This window comes from Mesoplodon mirus (genome assembly GCF_964341445.2).
Source record: "Mesoplodon mirus genome assembly, chromosome: 12".
In the NCBI taxonomy this organism is placed as follows: Eukaryota; Metazoa; Chordata; class Mammalia; order Artiodactyla; family Ziphiidae; genus Mesoplodon; species Mesoplodon mirus.
The window spans coordinates 89758532-89776028 of NC_138988.1; the positions used below are offsets into that span (position 1 = coordinate 89758532).

Here is a 17497-nt window from a genome sequence, read left to right on the forward strand (position 1 = left end):
TTGCCAAATTCAATGCCATGAGGATTTCTCCCAATGTTTTATTTTCTTCTAAGAATTTTATAAATTTTTTTTTTTTTTTTTTTTTTTGCTGTACGCGGGCCTCTCACCGTTGCGGCCTCTCCCGTTGCGGAGCACAGGCTCTGGACACACAGGCTCCGCGGCCATGGCTCGCGGGCCCAGCCGCTCCGCGGCATGTGGGATCTTCCGGGATCGGGGCACGAACCCGTGTCCCCTGCATCGGCAGGCGGACTCTCAACCACTGCGCCACCAGGGAAGCCCAGAATTTTATAATTTTAACTCTTAATTTTATTTAGGTCTTTCATCCATTTTGAGTTAATTTTCATATATGGTGAAAGGTAAGGAAACGTCCAACTTTATTGTTTTATATGGGGATATCCAGTTCCCCCAACAGCATTTGCTGAAAACACTGTCCTTCCTGTATTGAATGATCTTGGCACTCTTATCAAAAATCAATTGGCCAATTATGGGAATAATTTTCTCTGCGATCTCTATTCTATACTATTGATCTATATGTCTGTTCTTATGCCAGTACCATATTGTTTCAAGTGCTGTAGCCATGTTGTAAGTTTTGAAGTTGGAAAGTGTTTGTGAACAGTGAAAGTGTTCTTTCAAATCTATTCTTTTTCAAGATTCTTTTGGCTAGTTGGGATCCCTTGAAATTCCATACGAATATAAAGGTTGGCTTTTCCATTTCTGCAAAGAAGTCTGTTTCAATAGGGAATGTATTGAATCTGTAGCTCACTTTAGGTAGTATTGACATTTTAATAATGTTGTCTTCCTATCCATGAACACTGATATCTTTTCATTTATTTAGATGCGTAAAAATTTCTTTCAGCAATGTTTTGTAGTTTTCAGCATACAAATCCTTTACTTCTTTTGTGAGATTTATTCCTCAGTATTTAATTCTTTTAGATGCTATCGTAAGTGGAATTGCTTTCTGAATTTCTTTTTGGATTGTGAAACAATCCAAAAAGAAACAAGTGATTTTTGCATGTTGATCTTATAATATACAACTTTGCTGAATTTGTTTATTAGCTCCAGTAGATTCCTTGTGGATTCTTTGGACTTCTCCATACACAGGATCATCATGTCATCTACAAATACCTCTTCCTTTCCAATTTGGATGCCTTTTCTTCCTTTTTCTTGGCTAACAGTTCTTTTTTTTTTTTTTTTTTGAAGATGTTGGGGGTAGGGGTTTATTAATTAATTAATTTATTTTTGCTGTGTTGGGTCTTAGTTTCTGTGTGAGGGCTTTCTCTAGTTGTGGCAAGCGGGGGCCACTCTTCATCGCGGTGTGTGGGCCTTTCACTATCGTGGCCTCTCTTGTTGCGGAGCACAGGCTCCAGACACGCAGGCTCAGTAGTTGTGGCTCACGGGCCTAGTTGCTCCACGGCATGTGGGATCCTCCCAGACCAGGGCTCAAACCCGTGTCCCCTGCATTGGCAGGCAGATTCTCAACCACTGCGCCACCAGGGAAGCCCCTTGGCTAACAGTTCTGACTAGAACTACTGAGTACAATGTTGAATAGCAGCTGTGAAAGTGGGCCTCCTTGTCTTGTTCCTGATTTTAGGGGGAAGCTTTCAGTCTTTCACCACTGAGTATAGTATTAGCTGTGGGTTTTTCATAAATATCATGTTGAGGAATTTCCCCTCTATTCCTAGTTTTCTAAGAAGTTTTGTCATGAAAGGGTGTTGGATTTTGTCAAATGTCTCTGCTGTTTCAGCTGAGATGATCACATGCCCCCCCTTTTTAAATTAATGTGATGTTAAATTGATTGATTTTATATTGAACCACTCTGTATTCCTGGTATAAATGTCACTTGGTCATGGTAAACAATCCTTTTAACATGCTGTTGAAGTTAATTTGTTAATATTTTGAGTATTTTTGCATTTATATTCATAGGGGATTTTAGTTTGCAATTTTCTTGTAGTGTCTTTATCTGGCTCTGATATCAGGATAATGCTGGCCTCATAGATTGAGATAGGAAGTGTTCCTTCCTCTTCCATTTTTTGCTAAGAGTTTAAGAAAGATTGGTGTTTATTATTCTTTAGATGTTTAGTAGAATTCACCTGTGAAGCCACCTGCTCCTGGACTTTTCTTTGTTCATGCTGGTCAGGGGGGAAAGTCTAGGGTTTAAAGAAAAAAATTCTTGCTGCAAGGTCTTTTCTTTAGAGAGTCAAGGCCCACAAAAGAATTTTCCCAGGGACTCCTACCAATATACCTAGTTTACTCTTATGCTTCACTCACTGTTTAAATTATTTCTGGTTATTTCAAAACAAATTACACTTGCAAGAGTAAAATGTCACATAAATTCCTCCTGCAAGGGCAAAGATTCACAAGATAGCATGAGGAATTTCTTTCAGGATTGAGTGTCAACAGAGTCATTCTAAAGTGACCTTTTGAGGGAGATAACACTGAATTTAAAATGAGCTGGAATTTGTACTTAGACTCATTACTTCATTACTTATGTATACATTATGTGGATGGTATGCTTCAGGTCACAAAGGCTGGACCCAAGTACATTGAGTCATAAGTAAACAACTTCCTTTACATCTATTTGAAAATCTTTAGGTCCGTTTAAAAAGCACTTGTGTTTTATTCCTCTTTATGGAAACTGGGGGTTAAAAACAGAAGTTAAAAGCTTGGACCTTGGAATTGGACAGTCTGGGATAACATCTATAGTTATTATGATTAATTACACATATTAAAAGCAGATTAGATAAACCCGAGAGTTAAAATTCCTAGTTCTTCAGGCTTTTCTGAACTCCAAGTTTTCCCTTACCTTGATCCAAGGTTTCTGGGTTTTTTCCCCCCTACATTTTTTTTTTTCTGGGCACTTGCCTCACCAGTACTTGTAAGTGTATTCAGATGCCCATAAATTAGGAAGACCATAAGAGACCAAATGAAACTCTTTGCTTCAACTGTTACACAGTTGGGATATTTTGGCTACAGAGCTCTAGGAAACAGTACTGGTAGGAAATAGTTGACCAAAAACTAATGAAGAATAATAGTGTCTGCACTTCCTTTTACCCCAAGGTAGGGTGGGGAAGGGCATGACTTCTAGGCCTCCCTATTAATCTCTTTGCTCTTTTAATCTTTGGCCATGGAAAAATGCCCTTCTTGATCTTAGATTGGCCACCCAAATCTGTACTACACAGCATTCATTAATTTGATCTCCTCAAATACAGCTGCAATCCATTTTCTTTGAATTTTTCTTCCTTTGCTGCATTTGTTAAAATTAGACTTTAAGTCCCTTGAGGCAAGAATCTTTTTATCCCACATATAATTCTTTTGGGTGGTCATGTGTTAATAATGAAATTTAAAACACCTAACCTTATTTATAAAGTTGGTTTTCATGTTTAAATGGCTAAAGGAATCATGAAAGGGGAAGAAAGGATGTGTGCCTAGGACACACTACTTGACACATGTGATCTCATTTCATCTTTAATGACACCTCAATGCAGTTGTGTTCCTATTTTACAGATGAGGCTCAGAAAGAAGTGGTCTGGCTGCAGATTTAAACCAAACTTTTGTTGATGTCAAAAAATCTCATGCTCTTCCCCTATACTATTTTCCTAAGATTTGTAATGGAAACAACTGAGATCTGAACCCAGTTGATTCAGTTCCTTAACTCAACTTCTATGGTTTCAACAGCATAAAAATCAAGCTCAGGGCTTCCCTGCTGGTGCAGTGGTTGAGAGTCCGCCTGCCGATGCAGGGGACACGGGTTCGTGCCCCGGTCCAGGAAGATCCCACATGTCGCGGAGGATCTGGGCCCATGAGCCATGGCCGCTGAGCCTGCGCGTCCGGAGCCTGTGATCCGCAGCGGGAGAGGCCACAACAGTGAGAGGCCCACGTACCGCAAAAAAAAAAAAAAAAAAAAAAAAAAAAAATCAAGCTCAGTGGAAAAGCAAGTATAAATTTATCACATGTGCTATCAATGAATTAACTTTTAAAAACTAAAAATACTTTGAGAAGTGGTTAGGACCACAGATTAAATATAAATTTGGCATGGATGCTCTAGGTTAGGTGGTATCATAGAGCAGAGATGTCCAAGCTTTCTTGATTCATGGCACCCCTAGGTCAAAAGAAACAGCTAACCACTCTGGTTATTAAGTAGGTCGGTCCTAACAACTTAAGAAATATTTGTGTCTTAATATCTTACAAGAACTATTTGAAAAAAATAATACATGTAAATTAAAATAAATATAACTATTTCATTCTAAAACTGCCATAATTATCTATTAATGGGAGGTGTGTATCTTTTGGGCACCGCACAACTTCTCAAACCTTGAAATAAAATCACCTTCATTCCTTGTTAAACTCTGATTTTTCACTTGATACTTGCTTTTTTATCACAGTAACCACCTAAAACCTAGTCTTACAAAGATACGGTAACATCAAAAAATGTTGTGCATTTTAATGTTGAAACTGTGAACTATTTTGAGCTAATAGCTTTACATGGTATCTGACAGATGTTGCTGTGTTTCCCTCAAAAATTTAAAATATCCCATGGTGCTCCTGTGAGTTCAGTGCAGCACCTTGGGGGGCTTAGGGGTCAGGCAAGCCTTAAGAATATCATTTACCCTCCTATCATTTACCTTTTCTTCTTTCTCTCCCTCTTTTCTTCCCTCTCTCCCTTTTTACGTTTTCCCCCTATGCTTATTTTATAATGATAAAACCTCTTGAAGCTTCATTTGTAACTCTAATTCTCCCTCCAAGACATCTTATAATATACATTGAAATTTTCAACCTGGAGTGGAGTCAATGGAAAAGCCTATGTTTTGACTGAACGACATATGGAAATCTGATGTTTAGACACATTTTCCTAGCAACAAAGCAAAGTTTTCACCAAAGAATTTTTACATTATCCTATTGACAGTCTTGCACTTGATGAACCAGGGAAGATAGAAAGAAAGAGAGAGAGGGAGAGGGAGGGAGGAAGGAAGGAAAAGAAACTTGACTGTTAAATCTTGAAGAGTGCATCAAGTACCATGCACATTCTTGGAGGACGACATGGAGAGAAAGGCTGGGCTCCCCCAGAACCTAGGCATCCACAGAGTTAATCCTAGATACCCGTCTATTGGTTCAGGTCAAGTTTAGGTGAAAGATGGGGTCATGGGAGCGGGAAGAGTATACAGCCTAGAAGCACAGGCTTTGGAGTCAGGCTGAGTTCAAGTTCTGCCTCTAGAACTTCATAGCTCTGTGCCCCTGGCAAGTTACTTAGTCTTGTGTGTTTTAGATTTTTTTTTTTTTCTCAGCAAAATGGGAATGATAGTACCTATCTCAGGGTTGTGTTTTCAGGGCCGATGAACACTTGTAAAGTCCACATCATTTTGTCTGACACGCTTAAAGGCTAGAGAGTTGATGGTTATCAGTATTATCATTATTATCAAAACAGGGCTGCCTCACGGATGACAGACAAGAGACAAGGTCTGCTGAACAAAGTCAAAGGTAGAGACAGAAGAAACAGTGGGGAGAGTGGCAGAGTTCACGTCAACAAGTGGACGGCACCCAGAACTGTTAGATACTGCTGACAGGAACGTAAATGGGTACAACCCTTTCCAAACACCGCTGGGCAGCACGTGCAAACGCCCTGACTTAGCAATTCCATTTCTCGATATAAGTTCACACAAATGCACATCTCTGTGGACCCAAGAACATGTTTATGGCATTATTATTCTAATAGCCAAAAAATTAGAAACAACTCAAAAAGTAGGATGGCTAATCACAATGTGGTATATCCCTACAGCGGAATCCTATTCAGCAATGAAAGTGAGTGAACTATTGCCACACACAACCACCCGGATGCATCTCACATGCAATGTTGAGCAAAAGGCAGACAGAAAACAGCGCCTGCTGTATGACTGCATTTATAGAAAGTTCATGAACAGGCAGACCAATCCATGACTAGAAATAAGGATAGCAGTTACCTTTTGGGGGACAGAGGTAGTGACTGGGAAGGTGCATGGGGAGCCCACTTGGTGCTGGTTACAATGTGTTCACTGTTTGAAAACCCATCAAGCTGCCACCCTACGATTTATGCACGTATTTTTATATATGTATGTGCACTGTCATATGTTTGTTTTACTCTAATAAAGAATTTAAGGAGTGGGAAGCAGCCGCATAGCACAGGGAGATCAGCTCGGTGCTTTGTGACCACCCAGAGGGATGGGATAGGGAGGGTGGGAGGGAGGGAGACGCAAGAGGGAAGAGATATGGGAACATATGTATATGTAGAACTGATTCACTTTGTTATAAAGCAGAAACTAACACACCATTGTAAAGCAATTATACTCCAATAAAGATGTTAAAAAAAAGAATTTAAGGAAAAAATTGGCCAAAGTATTCAAAAGATATTGCTATAGATTGAATATTGTCCTCCCCACCCCCTGACAATTCATATGTTAAAACCCAATCGCCAATGTGATGGTGGGAGGTGAGCCCTCTGAAAGGTGATTAGGTCATGAGAGAGAGAGAGAGAGAGAGACTGAGAGCTCCTTTGCCCCTTCCACCATACGAGGACGCAGCAAGAAGACAGCCATCTGTGAACCAGAAAGTGGGCCCTCACAAGCTACTGAATTTCTGGCACCTTGATCTTGGACTTTCCAGCCTCCAGAACTGTGAGAAATATGTTTCTGTTGTTTAGAAGCCACCCAGTCTATGGCATTCTGTTATAGCAGCCTGAATGAACCAAGACAGATCTCCTCCTTTTTAGTAGAGAGGGCCACATTAAAGAAAAAGGAAAAACATGGTACTTGGTACTAAGGAAAAACATGAAAAGAAAATATAAAGCATAATGACAGTTATGTTTACAAACTGCAGGTCAACTGATAGCACATTTGATAAATTTATCCTACCATGCCTGACTCTGTGTGGATCAGGATAGGCTGGCTTCTGCTATGGTAACAGCTCCCAAATCTCAGTGGCTCAACACAGGCTCCTCTCTTGTTCTACACAAGGTCTAGCACATGGCGGCAGAAGGCGCTCTCCCTGCACTCCCTCAGGGACCCAGGCTGGAGGAAGCTTCATCCTGACATGTGTGTCCACAATGACGTCTATGGTGCAAAGAACACAGGGCAGACTGGATTTGAACATGTCTGCCCCAAAGAAAGACATGACCTTTCCACTCCCTTTGCACTGGCCAGAACAGGTCACACCATCAGGCCTAACCCCAAAAGGGTAGATGTGCCATCACACTACGGGCAGCTTTACTGATGCCACACTTACCCCTATGGCTCCCAGGCTCAGTTGCATTCAGAATTCTGTCTACAAGATAACTGAGTGGTTGACACCCACCCACGCTTCTCTCTCTTATCCCTCTAGCAGGAGGTCATGGAAGAAGCAAGCTGGATCTCCAGACCACTGCCACCCCCTTGCCAACTGGTCCTCAATACGGTGACTGCTATCATGTATGATCTGGTCCCTGCTGCAGGGCTTCTAAACTTTCTGGACCGAAGAGCAGAGTGGAGTCGCAGCCTACTTGGGGTCATGTAACAGCCAGGGCGGCACAGGGACAATCCCGTATGGCTGAACAATCCCTGATAACCCCCACCACGGTTGGTGCGGGGCCGTGGGGTTATTGGACTGCTGGGTGTATCACTCTCACTCACAGAAGAAAAAATGAAGGGACGAGAGCGGAGGAGAGACAGGTACAGAGCTAGAGGGGAGGAAAGAAGCAGATGAGGGGATGAGAGGAAAAGAGTGAGACAGCGGAAATAGAAAAAAAGCTTTCTGTCTCCAATCCGTCCCAGATGGGAAGCTTTTCTTACCTCTTATACAGTGAGACTCTAGGCTTTCAGTAGCATTTCCACTTCCGCTAGGTTTTTATTAAATAAGTACCACGCTGGGGGCTTCCCTGGTGGCGCAGTGGTTGAGAGTCCGCCTGCCGATGCAGGGGACACGGGTCCGGGAAGATCCCACATGCCGCGGAGCGGCTGGGCCCGTGAGCCATGGCCACTGAGCCTATGCGTCCGGAGCCTGTGCTCTGCAACGGGGGAGGCCACGGCAGTGAGAGGCCCGCGTACCGCAAAAAAAAAAAAAAAAAAAAAAAAAAGTACCATGCTGGAACCCACTCTGTTTATTAATAAAGAAATGACTGCACATATCTCAAGAAAGGAAGCACCCAGCAGGCTCCTATTTTTCTGCCAACACATCTCTCTCCTCTCGCTGCCAGAACAGGGGGATCCCAAGTGGACATCTCACTGCAGGACTCAGAGGAAGCAGGAGTAAACCCTTGCATCTTAAATGTCATCTCCTCTTAGAAGCACATACCAGGGTTGGGAGAAGTGTACTAATACTAGAGTTTTTTGTTTTGGTTTTTTAACTCACCGACTTATAATTTAATTTTAATCTGGATTCAAAAGATACAAAAGAGGCGGAAACATTCTGAGATAAAATGAAGAGCTGAACAGGGATGGGGGTTTAAAAATGAAAACTGTCCTGTGGTAACGACTGGGCGCCTGATTTCCCTGCGCTCTACAATCCCAATAACTTATTCAAATGCTGACAGTCAGGAGCCTTGCTCATTACACCAATTCTTTTTATAGTGGAAGAAATCACTTCATTTAGTAAATGGCCAGTGATGTCAGGGAGAAATAGACAGTGGATGGAATCCATCGAAAATGTCAGAAAAGAGGCAGAGCTTGTTTCTGACACGTCCAGGCTTTGTGTGTCTGCGGGAGCTAAAGAAGTGGGCGATTCCTCAGACTTCTCAAAACGTTGCCAGGACTCCTTTAACTGGTAGTCTCTCCCTGTACATTCTGAAAGGATTCAAGGTCCAGAAACAGGTTTCCATGTAAACGTTTCAGGAACACATCTGCTGTGGAAAATAAGATGTCGGTAGTAGCATCGGGACCCCAAACAAAGCATAAAGAGAAAGACACATGTAAAAATGTTTATTGAAAATGGAAAATTCTTCCCGCATAAGGAAGAGGTGACCAGGCCCACGGTACAAAGAGGTTCTGACTTGAAGATTGGTGATTTAAAGAAAATGCGGCCACTTGCATTTCTTGCTAAAAATAAACCAAGGGGAGCTTAACTGAAAAGACAGGCTATGGCAGCTGTTGTTGGGTTTTAGGTCAAATAACCAATGAGTCCAACTCAAGGTGAGACTGGGTAAGCCCCATGAAAGAGTGTGGCTGAAGGGCCGGGAGACAGTATAAATTACTGCCCTTTGAGAACTGATGTGGTCGCTCTCCTTTTCTTTGAAGATTTTAATTAGAAATTCATTCTTCTTCACAGATTTGGCTTTTTAAAGGCCACACCGTGCAGCACGTGGGATCTTAATTCCCCAACCAGGGATCGAACCCATTATTCTTCTTCACAGATGCTTCAGTTAGTTGTGTTTTAATTATAGACCGTGATCAAAAAAGCAAAAAGAAAAGCAAACAGAGCCAGGACCACAGACAGCCTCAGTGCACAGTCCTGGTGTAGCCTTTGCAATTGTAGCGCCATTCTGGAACCCGCCGAGTCTTGCTGAGTTGCATCCAAGGTGTGGGATACTGAATTCAGGTGGTTCCCAAGCCTATTTCTGAATTCCTATAGAGAGAGAAACATAGAGGAAAACGAAAGACATTAAGGATGAAAAATAAGAAAAAAAAGCGCTAATGTGACACCAGTCAAGCAAAGGATCCCTAGAAGGAGCTAGTTTTTTATTGAGATATGACTGACATATAATATTGTATTAGTTTCAGGTACACAACATAAGGATTCAATATTTGTATACATTGTGAAATGAGCACCACAGTAAGTCTAGTTACAACACAGCTACAATTTTTTTCCCTTGTAATGAAAACTTTTAAGGTCTACTCTCTAACCAACTTCCAAATATACAATGCAGTATTGTTAACTATAGTCAGCATGCTGTATGTTACATTCCCAGGACATATTTACATTATAACTGGAAGTTTGTATCTTTTGACTCCCTTCACCCCTGTCACCCACCTGCCACCCACCCTGCGTCTGACAACCAGTAATCTGCTCTCTGCGTCTATATATTCAGTTTTGTTTTGTTTTTTTTAGATTCTATGTCTTTCTCTGACTTATTTCACTTAGCATAATGCCCTCAAGGTCCATCCATGTTGTTGTGAATGGCAAGACTTCCTTTTTTTTTTACACCTGAGTAATACTTCATTGTATACATATGCCCCATCTTCCTTGTCCATTCACCCATTGATGGATACTTAGGTTGCTTCCATGTCTTGGCTATTGTAAATAATGCTGCAGTGAACATGGGATGCATGTATCTTTCTGAGTTAGTGTTTTTGTTTCCTTTGCGTAAACACTCAGAAGTAGAATTGCTGGATCATATGGCAGTTCTATTTTTAGTTTTTTAAGGAAACTCCATACTGTTCTCCAGTGGCTGCACCAATTTACACTCCCACCAACAGTGCACGAGGGTTCCCTTTTCTCCGTATGTTCACCAACATTTGTTAGTTCTTATCTCTTTTGATGATGGCCATTGTAACAGGTATGAGGTTTCATCTCATTGTGGTTTTAATTTGCATTTCCCTGATGATCAGTGCCGATGAGTATCTTTTCACGCATCTGTTGGCCACCACCTGTATGTCTTCTTTGGTAAACTGTCTATTCAGATTCTCTGCCCTTTTTTTTTTTTTTTTTTTTTTTTTGCGGTACGCAGGCCTCTCACTGTTGTGGCCTCTCCCGTTGTGGAGCACGGGCTCTGGACGCGCAGGCTCAGCGGCCATGGCTCACGGACCCAGCTGCTCCGCGGCATGTGGGATCTTCCCGGACTGGGGCACGAACCCGTGTCCCCTGCACCGGCAGGCAGACTCTCAACCACTGTGCCACCAGGGAAGCCCCTCTGCCCATTTTTAAAATCAGATTTTTTTTCTATTGAGCTGTATGAGTTTTTATATATATTTTGGATATCAACCCCTTATCAGATATCAGATATATGATTTGCAAATATTTTCTCCCATTCAGCTGGTTGCCTTTTCATTTTGTTGATGGTCTCCTTTGCTGTGCACGAGCTTTTTAGTTTGATGTAAGAAGAAGCTATCACTCACTCCTTCAACACAGGCACATTCAAACACCTACCATAGGCCAGGTAGGCCAAGTTAAGTACAAGTTATAGTTCCTTTCCTTGAAGGGTCAGACCAAGTTCATAAATTTCCAGATTATACACAAACTATATGAAAGAGACAAACAGTGTTTATGGAGAATCAAGGCAGACTTCACGAAGGGTAGAGTTTATGTAGAGTGGAGTCATATCACAAACGTATCTAACGTTTAGGGATGCAACCATATCTACTCAGGAAAAGAAGAACGACACAGGAAAAAACCACGGAAGCCATTTTATTCATCAAACACGTCCCTTAGGACAGGGACTCCCAGCTGGCGCACTGCTGCAGGAGGGCTGCCCTGACCCCCAGGGGGGCACCTGAAGGGGTCTGAGTGGCCACAGGGTTCCACCCCCATGCGCAGCCTCTGCATCCACTCTGGTGTGCCATGTGCCTGACATGGAAAGGCTGGGAAACCCTGCTTGCAGGGAACACCAGGAGCTAGGAGACATGACGGTGAGACTCTGTAGGGGGTCTCTGTCCCCTGATGCGTCTCAGCAGGTGCGGGGAGGAGGGGACAGGGGGCACCTGGCCACTCTCAGGGCGGTTCTAGTGTTTCGACGTGTAATTTTGCTTCCACGATATAAGATTTCCACCTTATACACAGGCCTTAGAATCAGTGTCTCCCCTGTTGAAACCTGAATAACACTTTGAGAGATGGAGGCGGGGTGGGGAAGGAGAATCTGGGATGGAAGAAACATTGCGGGGCTGGGAGGAGGGGGCGAGCCAGAGGCGCGGCTGTGGAAGTGCAAGAAAGCCACAGAAGCACAAGATGCCTGCGAACAACCATTTCACGTGGCTTATTCTTTCCTTCCACACTCTCGAACAATCTTCTGGGGACAGCTTCGGCCTCTGTGTGGAATGGCAGCCCCGCCATGCACAGGAGAAGCGCTGGAAGTGTGCTTTACAGAAGGTAACTCTGGCACAAAGTGTAAGGTGGATTGAGGGGAGCGGGGAGGATGGGGGTAGAGAAGCCGGGGGCAAGTTGTGGCGACAGATGAGGTGGAGAGTGCTGAGGACCTGTGTGGGGAGGATGGCACAGAAAGGAGGGCACAACAGACACTTAATGTAGAATCAACAGTACTTGAGTTCAGGTGAGTGGGTAATGGAGGGGCAAAGAAGAGGAATGGGGAAATGAGAAGAACTTCCACAACCCAATTTCCACCGGCTGATATATTTGCCTGTGATAGATATGGAAGAGCTCTTGCTTTGACTATAGGAGACTGATTGCAAAACTAATATAGCTTTTGTCCACAAGGATAAATCTCTCAACCCCAGTGGCAGTCGAGCCATCATTTACTTCTGGGCTCCTCAGGGATCTGGGCTGACACCCTGCTGCTGTCCCTGCACTGGGGGCCCTTGACAAGAAGGTAACAGCTGGACAGACGGAGCCGTGGTCCCCGCAGCAGCGACGGCTGCACCCAGACCTGCCCCGGGAAGCCGCTCTCTTGTACGGTTGGCTTTCTGCATGATATTTCGGAGCTGGGAATATGTTGACAAGCTTTCATTTTGATTGGTTAAAAATAGCCCCAAGATCTCAAGGACAGCACTCAGCCTTGGGAAAGAAGGCAGCCTTCTACAGCTAAAATAACGGAAGCTCTGTGAGTTCTTCAAAAGCAGAGAGGTTGCTAATTCATCTCTGAGTTCTTGGAACCTGCACAGCGGCAAACACACAGCAGGTACTCAGCAAGTGTTCAGAAATGAATGAACGAATGAAGGAGTGGATGAACGGATATGAGGATGTGTATTCCAGATGAGATACAACTGATCAAAAACATGCTTAGCTATGTCTCTGGTAACTGATGAGCACAACTGTAGAAGAGGCTTGAGCTGTTGCCTCTAGCAATTAAACCATCACTTCCTAAGCTTGGGTTTACAAGACAAGAACTAAGAGGCTGATTAAGTTCTCCTAGGCCTGAGTTCTTTTTTATTTTTATTTTTTTTTTGTTGCGGTACGTGGGCCTCTCACTGTTGTGGCCTCTCCCATTACGGAGCATAGGCTCCGGACCAGGGGGGGCCAGGGGTCAGTGGGCCAGGGGTCAGGCTGTCCCGGGCAGGACTAGGTGAGTCTCAAAGCATCAAACATTTGGTTGGGTTTTTAACACATTCTGCTTCACAAAGGTGCAGTAGAGGTAAGGTACCTGTGCTCTCAGCCTGAAAATATCCTTCAACTTTTTTTTTTTTTTTTTTGGCGGTATGCGGGCCTCTCACTGTTGTGGCCTCTCCCATTACGGAGCATAGGCTCCGGATGCGCAGGCTCAGTGGCCATGGCTCACGGGCCCAGCCGCTCCGCGGCATGTGGGATCCTCCCGGACCGGGGCACGAACCCGTGTCCCCTGCATCGGCAGGCGGACTCTCAACCACTGTGCCGCCAGGGAAGCCCCACCACCCTTCAACTTTTTTTTTTTTTTTTTTTGCGGTATGCGGGCCTCTCACTGTTGTGGCCTCTCCCGTTGCGGAGCACAGGCTCCGGATGCGCAGGCCCAGCGGCCATGGCTCACGGGCCCAGCCGCTCCACGGCATATGGGATCCTCCCAGACCGGGGCACGAACCCGTATCCCCTGCATCGGCAGGCGGACTCTCAACCACTGCGCCACCAGGGAGGCCCCCACCCTTCAACTTTTAACAAGAGTTTCACAGAATTTCTTCCTCTGTTCCTTCCAACTCATTTGCCATAAAATTTTGCTCAAAATATAAAAGGTACCTATTAAACCAGCATTGTGGATTATCTGTGGCTGGGTTCAACATAGTCATTCTTCCTTGGGCACTGATTTTTCCCTCCCTCACTCAAACATTTAACACATCTGAACATAACTGACCCATATGGTGGCAAGCTGCTCTCCTGTCCCTGGGAGCAAGTCTGCATCACAGAATCGTATGGAGTACCGTGGCATCCATACACAGCCCCACAAGAAGCCTACCCTGCCATTCTCCCTAAGATCAAGGTGAGAGCTTGATGACACAGTAGGAGAGAGAAAATGCAGCCTGTCTCTATCATGCTGTGCTTCTTTTATTATCTTCACCCTGTACCAGTTCACCATCTTGATTAAGGGAGTTTGATGATATGTTTTTAAATATAAGATTGAAAAAAAGTTTCTCAGATGACAGAGTAATCTGTTGCCAGCTAGCTTTGTACATTTCAATTGTCACTACCACTGTGATATTGAAGGAAAAGTAATTTAGAAATACAGGAAATACAAGGACTTTCTCATAAAGTCCAAGATCCTCAAACATATAAATGCAGAACTATTAGGATTTCCACACAGTCAGAAGCACCACTCATGAATAGAAAATACTGTAGTATTTCTAGACTGTGATGAAAATAAAAAGGGTTTACAGGTGAAGTGATGATACATAACCAATAGCAAGATAAAGTTTAGACACACACACACACACACACACGCAGAATAATGTATAAAATTGACTTTAGAGAAAAATTTGGCACAGTCAATAGTTCTGGAAAGTAAATAGAAGGCTCGAACCTTCCATAAACCTCTTAAACATTACCAAGTTATTAATTTTTGAAATTTAAGACACACTTGTATCTCTCAAGCTATAATGCAACAAATACAAGAAATTTTATTATTTACTAAAACTAATCAAACATCAACTCTCAGATTTATAATTCTTAAGAAATCAAATTCCATTTAGAAATGCCTTTTACAAAACAGATAGAAACAAAGCAGGATATGACCTTCGTTCAATCAAAAAGATCCATGTATTTATCCAGTCATAGTAGACTAAGGACACATTAAGAAAGTGTTAACTTTGATTAACATGTTTTTCCCCCCTTGTAAATCTCACCGTTCCCTTGATTAATTTCTAAACATACTTACTTCCTAATTCTTAAACATATTCCAATTTTCAAAAGTACAGCTTATCAAATCCTACTAAAGTAATACATCTATTAGAGTAGCATCACATATATATGCCAAAAAAACCAAACCAAACCAAGCCAAACCAAACCAAACCAAACCATACCAAATCAAAAACAACTTTGATGTTCAGAACCTTCAGGGATCAGATTTCAATCAGTTAAAGATAAAGACAGTTGGGACAGTAACAATAGTCAACCTCTAATTATTTCCTTCTTCTCTAGCAGTTATACACGTATTGCTAGGGAAAGGAAGGAGAGGCCTTTAACCTGGGCACTTTTATCAACAGAGAAACAAATGGGACCTGTTCTAGAAGCAGTAAGTGCATGGGCTCTGGGCTCTAATGCCAGCTCCATCTGAGAATTCTTGGGCAAATAATTTATCCTCTCTTTTGCCTCCGTACAGAATCACCTGAGAGAGAGTAAGTATCTGCGCGTCACAGGGTTGTTATGAGGATTGAACGAGGTATACATATTGTGTCTTGAACATTTAAGATTCAATAAAGATGAACACACTCCATGGTACTTTTGTGTGTGTGTGGTACACAGGCCTCTCACTGCTATGGCCTCTCCCGTTGCGGAGCACAGGCTCCGGACGCACAGGCTCAGCGGCCATGGCTCACGGGCCCAGCCGCTCCGCGGCATGTGGGATCCTCCTGGACCGGGGCACAAACCTGCATCCCCTGCATCGGCAGGCAGACTCTCAACCACTGTGCCACCAGGGAAGCCCCACTCCATGGTATTTTATGGTCCTAACGAAATATGCAAACTGCCTCAGATATTAGTTTTGTAAAATTACAAAGTCACTATTTTATTTGCTTTTCAAATAAGGTTTATCAATTTAAACTACTTTTGTTTCTTATACATATCATCAGGAGGTGCACAGTATAATGAATAGCATGGCAGACCAGAAACCGAATCCAAGTTCAGATATTTATCAGCTGTGTGACCCCGGGCAAGTGGTTTAAGCTCTGCAGGCCTAGTTACCTCTTCTGTGAGGTAGGGATACCAATATCTACTTTAAGATGTTGTTGAAAGGGTTAGAACTCGCAGGCCCAGAGCCTCGGCAGAGTGCTGGGAATACAGAAGGTTTCGATGAAGGGCCACCATTACACTCCACTCCAGGAGTGTGGCGTGGAAGACGGAGATGGGCAGAGCCTCCCACAGCACTTGCCAGCAGGGCCGGGAGGGTGACGTCCTGTCCCGGATGCTGTCCTCGCAGCTCTAACCCACGAGGGAGAAGCTACGCCCGCCGTGAGGTTGGCACCTCCTCCTCCCTGGGCTCTCAGTCTGTGGGGTGAGCCTTCTGGAAAGGCTCTTAATTAAAACCATCCTAAATAAGAAGGGAGACCTGGACACCACCATTTATAAGGAGGAATTCACCTGTCAGATGTGCCACGGGCCCTTTTTATGTCTGCCTTTTCTTCCAATACCTAATATTGCTGTAACGCTGCTTTCAAGGAAACTAAGGAGGAAGAGGACAGGTCACAGTCACCGCCACGACTCGGCCCTTGCTCTGCACTCTGCCTGACCCCGCCGCCTCGCCTCCAGCCACCACGCGCCCCTGCCCCTCTTCTTCTTGACGTGTCAGACCTCGACCGGACAGATCTCGACTCTCTCAACCAGCACACAGCCCAGATGCACTGGGAGCTCCCACTCTGTGGGCTGTGTGTCCTGCTGGCCCTCATCACGGCACTCACGGCGCACGTGATGCCCCAAGCTCTCACCGTCCCACCAGAAAGTGCGCTCAGTTCAGGCAGAGCTGAGCGAGCTGCACAAGAGAACCCGCTCCAGCGGAAGCCTCGGGCTCTACACAGTTACCAGGAGAGGGGTGCAGGGCGCCTCCCCGCAACTGTATGGCCGGCTGATCCCGAAGCTCCCTGGTGGAGGAAGACAGGGGCCACCAGGGCTGGGCCTCCTCTAAGGCCCTTTCCTTCTGTGGGGCTCATGCAGACCCGCTGAGAAAACTGCTTGCTAAGAAAACAGGCCTCCAGGGCCACCCTTATTTGTCCTCCTCACGGCTCTTTCAGCCAAGAGAAACAGACCTGAAGGAAAGGGTACCTAGAAGGTGGTCAATCAACGTTTTCTGAAGGGATATTTGGGTTTCTACTTGTTCCTTTGCATTCTGTGTTCATATTTTCATATAGTTGCAAGGATCCTTTTCTTGGGAGCTGATGAACTTGCCCTTCCAATGGAAGAAAGTCACCCTGTTCAGCGGCCTCTCCTGCAGTTCCTCCTCATCAAAAATGTTTATAAATTGTGACATGGTTGCAGAATCAGAGGCAAAACGATCCAGCAAGAAAGGTGGACGACAAGCTCTGTGTAAAAATACTAAGTAGAAGAAGCAGTGTTTCTGGAATATTCCCCACGTGCCCAGAAGGGCTCTATTCTCCATGCCTTCTCTCCTTTAATCCTTCCAACTGCCCAGTGAAGTACTTAACAAGAGTTTCTCCCAACTTTAAGTATTCACCCAATTTACAGACAGTAGATGTAAATGTGGAAGCAGAGGAGAGGACTG

General features: G+C 44.1%; 1 protein-coding gene across 9 annotated transcripts in view; it reads right to left on the reverse strand.

Moving 5' to 3' along the window:
- Positions 1 to 8903: 8903 nt before the first annotated feature.
- Positions 8904 to 17497, reverse strand: part of CDKAL1 (CDKAL1 threonylcarbamoyladenosine tRNA methylthiotransferase) — a 669277-nt gene continuing 660683 nt past the window's right edge. For all 9 annotated transcript variants that reach the window (XM_082638078.1, XM_082638075.1, XM_082638082.1 and 6 more), the window contains one exon: positions 8904 to 9561. In XM_082638078.1, the coding sequence (XP_082494204.1) occupies positions 9370 to 9561 (192 nt within the window). In that variant the 3' untranslated portion in view covers positions 8904 to 9369. The remainder of the gene's footprint in view (positions 9562 to 17497) is intronic.